Consider the following 4,899-nt stretch of genomic DNA (forward strand, 5'->3'; position numbering starts at 1 on the left):
ATGCAAGATTAGGCTGAACCTTTTCTCAGTGTAGTCAATAAATCCAGCTTCACTCAGGTGAAACTTTCCAAGAAAATGACCAAAACACCTTCAAGGAATTATCGAAGTTTGCTGCTTCGACTGCTGTAAAATTCCGCCTGATTTTGATACTTTTTTCAAATGTAGCTCTTCTTGCGACTCGCTTATCTCCCCCCTTTTGATGGCAATGTTTACGAGATATAATTGATTTTCTTTGTCAACCCCTCAGGGCATGTTTGTTCAGATTCTACCAATAGTGGGCAATGAATTATTCCTCGACTTTCTTTTGCATTGGCAACAACAGAATTGCATTCTCCCAGGGAGTGAAAGCAGCGATAAATAATTCTCCCCTTATTCTTACACTTACATCAAGAACGGACACAAATAAATACAAGACGGTAAACAACAAAATGTTTATTCAATATTATAAAATGATATACATCAATTATATAACAATAACTGTATCAAATACACCTATACAAAACAATTGTTTAGCACATGGAGTGGTAACATTCGGATACGTGGTTCCACCCTCTGAGTACCATTTAGATATACATAAACAAATAGACCACAATGGCTTCGGCGCTACACCGTGGGGCATTCGGTAGTTTTGTTACAAAATTATATTCTTACAATTCAACTTCCTATATTATGGTACGCACATCTACCCATATGGACGGTATAGACATACATATTATATATCCAAAGGCAATCGAAGATACTTCTTTCGATGTCCAATCTACACTTTAAACATCAGTAACTTTTCGTTATTTCTATCTATAATAAGTGAAAGTAATTTGAGTAAGAGATATGGTGCAGCTATTTAAAGTTAGTGGCATATTATATAGTAAAAATGACCTAAAACAGGGTGTTTCCAAGACACACATTTAGTAAAGTTGTGCTGTAATTCGAAAAATTAAACTTTGAAAAGCGTGGAACGCCAACGATCATTAGGCTAAAATGGAAGAACACCCTGTAAATAGACTGGTTTCTAAGGTTAGTAAGTTTGAGCATAAATTTTAACTACAGAATGTACACTACTTATACAAAATAATGGTAATCTATGAATTTCTTGCCGGAACAGTCAATACAAAAATTTAAACGAATTTTAGCATATTAAATTCGCCGAAAAACATAATTCAACAATATCTAAGAACTAAAAATCGGGTTTATAACCATACGAAATGTTTACTGGAGTGCTTTAATTTAGAAAATATATGCTAAACATTTCTATATATCACAGTTCCTCTTAAAAGTCCTTGTGTATGACTAACATAGAGGTCAAGGAATTTTACTTACGACTGGATATGAAACAATTTCGAAATATGAACATGAAGAGCGACACTCTTAAACAAATATACGAAGAGTTCCAAGTTGCTGGCTGCTACACCCTGTAGCTAGAAAGCAACTTTTCGATTTTCATTGTAGATTCTTATATAAACAAAGCCCATTTCTCGCCTCGCAATAGACTGAATGGTGCACGAAAGTGAGCTTCTATTCGAATTAGGACTTTCCTATGCATTCGGATAGCCACCCATTTTCGTAAAACGCCCTGTATAGCAACTTAACTAAAGTACAAATACGGAATGAGATATTCCTTAAATATGGGCTAATTATTATAATTATTGCACCTATTCCCAACCACCAAAAAGGTAAAAATATTTACAGGAAACGTTAGAAATAAAGTTAAAAAATGGCTAACAATACAGAAAGCAATATTAAATGGTAATAATATATACAAGTGATAAATTAGGGAGTTTTACAGTATTTCCGGTGCATTTTGGAATATCACTAATGAACCTTGATCAATTTGAAAGGGGAGCTTAAAATACTTTAATACAGGGTGTTTCAAAAACATTTATTCTAAAATAAGTGAGCTACTCCGATCAGCACTAGCGCTGGGTTTTCGAGCTTTTATCGTTGCAAAATTCGAATTACACGTGGTTGTTGTGGTTGAAATGCTGAAAATAATCAGAGCTTTGATTAGAACGGAAACCAATTCCAACATGCACACAAAAAATCTACGCTTCACTAATCACATGGCAAACTACTTGCGCGTTGAAGCATCCAGGCCCCAGAGGTCGTACCATGGACCGTACATGTTGCCATTCTGGCCCGATTTGTCGTCGTACTTTGAGGTAAATTCCGGGTTTTTGAGCCGTTTTTGCAACGTTTCCCCGTACTCCATCAGGCTGATGTTTTCGTCATATTTTGAGTTTCCGCTGTTCGTTTTCGATAGTTTTGTTCGCGGCAGAAATTGCCGATTTTCGCCTACATCGGATAATTCGTCGTTGGTCGAGTCATAATATTTGTTTCGAGCCTCTTTTCTACTGCCATTTACTTTAGGCTCTTTTCCTCTTGGGTCCATTGTTTGGTTGCGATTGTTCATTTCTGAGTTGATGCTTTCGTAGCTCGGCTTGCTGCGTCTTTCGCTTGCCGGTGGCGCTTTTCGGTTCCGGTTCGTATCCCTTTCCTCCACTTCTTTGCTGATCACTCTGCTGCTTCTCTCCTGGATGTAGTACTGGTCATCAAATCGCTCCTTTTCACTGCTGTTATCATTGTCGATGCCGAACGTCTTGAACGAACTTCTTTGCTCCGGATGGTATTCTCTTGGGTCCTTTTCCCTGGACTTATTTCGTCGAATATTCACTTCGTTCTTCTCCCTAATGCTGTTCCTGATTTGGTTCGCGTTATTCAATTGGCTTTCGCTACTGTTGTTCGATTTATTCGGCGAATATTTGCTGGTTTTCGACAGTTTTTCAAGTTTCTTCCCGATTTCGGCTACGTTCGGGAATTGCCCGTCTCGCCTTTTCACTTTCTGGTCATCAACCACAATACAGTCATATGGATCGTCGCTGGTCATTTCCGAGGCCGAGTCCGAGTCTTCGGCTGTTAGATCGTCACTGTATTGCTTCAAAATATTTCTTCTGTTCACCGTTTTCAGCATCAGCCCATCGCCATCATCATCCAAGAATTGGTCGATGTACTTGGATTTGCCGGTTTCCCCATAGATATCCTCGAATTCATCTTCAGGCTTGTCTTCTTCTTCCCTTCTGCTGGGTAAACTGAGCTTTGGTTTGTCTTTAAAGCTCTCCCGCACCTTGTTGATCTCTTTTCGAGGTCTTTCCACCACCGTGTTGTTTTGGTCGTTATTGTTGATGGTCTTATCGGAGTCGTTCGATTGGTCCCTGCTCGGTCTTCTCACCCTCTCCTGACTGTTGATTTTCTTTTTGTTGTTCTCATCGTTCAAGTCCACGAGATCTCTATGTCGCCATAGAGCCATGCCCTCGAGAATCTCCGAGTCGGAACTGTTCTTGCCAAATTTCCAGAAGGATTTCGTTCTTTTCACCTTCACTTTGGACACCTCTGATTCATCAGAGGTCAAGTAACGGTTGTCCATCAGATTGCCATGACTGTTGGACAGTCTGTGGCGTGGCTGGGGCGTTTTCGGCGTTATTCGCGCATTGTTTGCGTTCGTTTCATGTGGGGTTTCCTTTCGTGACTTGCTACAAATGAGCGAAAAAGAAGCAAAGTAAATAAAACAAATCCAAAATAAACAAAAAACTTGGCAAATTATTCACAATTCTTGAACTAATCGTGCATTGAAGCAACAGTTTTACATGCATTGTTACAGCGCTAGCGCTATTCATCTAAATATCTGTATGGAACATTTATTTAGGATCGTTTGTTACTTGCGCTCCAAGCGCACAAAATAAATTGTCGGGAATAAGAACCGATTTGCCCCAAATGGGAGTTTAGGGCTTCGAAATTGAACAGAAGGGTGAATACAGACGCTTACGTTGCAAATCATGTCTATTTGTTTCCCGTTTTTTTGGTCGAATCAGTGTCAAGTTAGTTATACAAGAAAGTGTAATGGTTGCTTATAGAAGTTGATAGCAACAAACTTGAAAAAATCAACTTTATCTTACCGACTAGACAACTTGGTTTGTCCTGGAACAGAATCGTCATCTGAATAGTCAATTTCAGGCTGAGGTGGCGGATCATTGGAAAATCCCGAGTCATTGCTGGAATGCAGGGAAACGTTGCCTACTGGTCCACCTGGTAACGAAACTGAACATAATATAAACATCCAAAAAATTTCATAAAACAATGGGGAGAACCCTGCAAAGGGTCACTGAACGAAAAGAATCCCAAAGGGGGCCAAAGTATGCACACAGCGGTTAGGAAGATAATAGGAGTTCGTTAAACTGCCCCCTGTATTTCCACATAGCGGAAATTCCAGCAGTTATTACATAGAGGGGAGCAAGAGACTGTTGGATGCAGTTTAATCAAATCTCGTGTGCTTTTGCAAGTTAAGCGAGTTGCAAGTTTTTTACGTTTTGCACCGTTCGCTTGGGACACTCTGTATGCATAAGTCAAGCAAACTGCAAAAAGCAAAGCAAAAATCGTTTTTTGTTCATAATTTAGAACGTCGTTGGTGGCTGGAGGGGTTTCGGAAATAATCAATCCAATCGATGTTCGGACTTTTAGTCCAGTTTAAGTTAACACTTTACGGGCCGGTTTGTATACTTTCTGTTAAATTTGCTGGTAATTAAATTTGGCGGATAACAAGAGTGGCGGGAGGAAAACAGAACATTCACCCTTTAACACATGAAAATCAGGTGATATACTGCTTATCTGAGAGATAAATTCAATGGCAAATTTTGTACTGAAAATGAGGGTAATTGCACAAATGGTCGTTCTCTTAAAAAATTCATAATTTTGAATCAGAAGCAGAAGCCAACTTGAAAATTTGAGGGTCTAGAGCAGATGGTCGTGTCTGCATTCTGTGAAAATTTCACTGAAATCGCGAAAAGTGTTGACTTTTCTGGCCTTGGCAAATTTTGTCCTAAAATGAATGTTTTCCCCAAATGCGACTTC

The 4,899-nt window shown here is 39.2% G+C and overlaps 1 protein-coding gene across 1 annotated transcript in view; it reads right to left on the reverse strand.

Annotated features, from left to right (window-relative positions):
- Positions 1-417: 417 nt before the first annotated feature.
- Positions 418-4,899, reverse strand: part of LOC109541848 (putative uncharacterized protein DDB_G0277255) — a gene marked incomplete in the record, with an annotated part of 55,215 nt that continues 50,733 nt past the window's right edge. The window contains 2 exon segments of the mRNA XM_048669724.1: positions 418-3,524; positions 3,948-4,077. Of these exon segments, the coding sequence (XP_048525681.1) occupies positions 2,066-3,524; positions 3,948-4,077 (1,589 nt within the window).

This window comes from Dendroctonus ponderosae, unplaced genomic scaffold (genome assembly GCF_020466585.1).
Source record: "Dendroctonus ponderosae isolate FM_Combo_2020 unplaced genomic scaffold, Dpon_F_20191213v2 Dpon_F_20191213_9, whole genome shotgun sequence".
Lineage (NCBI taxonomy): Eukaryota > Metazoa > Arthropoda > Insecta > Coleoptera > Curculionidae > Dendroctonus > Dendroctonus ponderosae.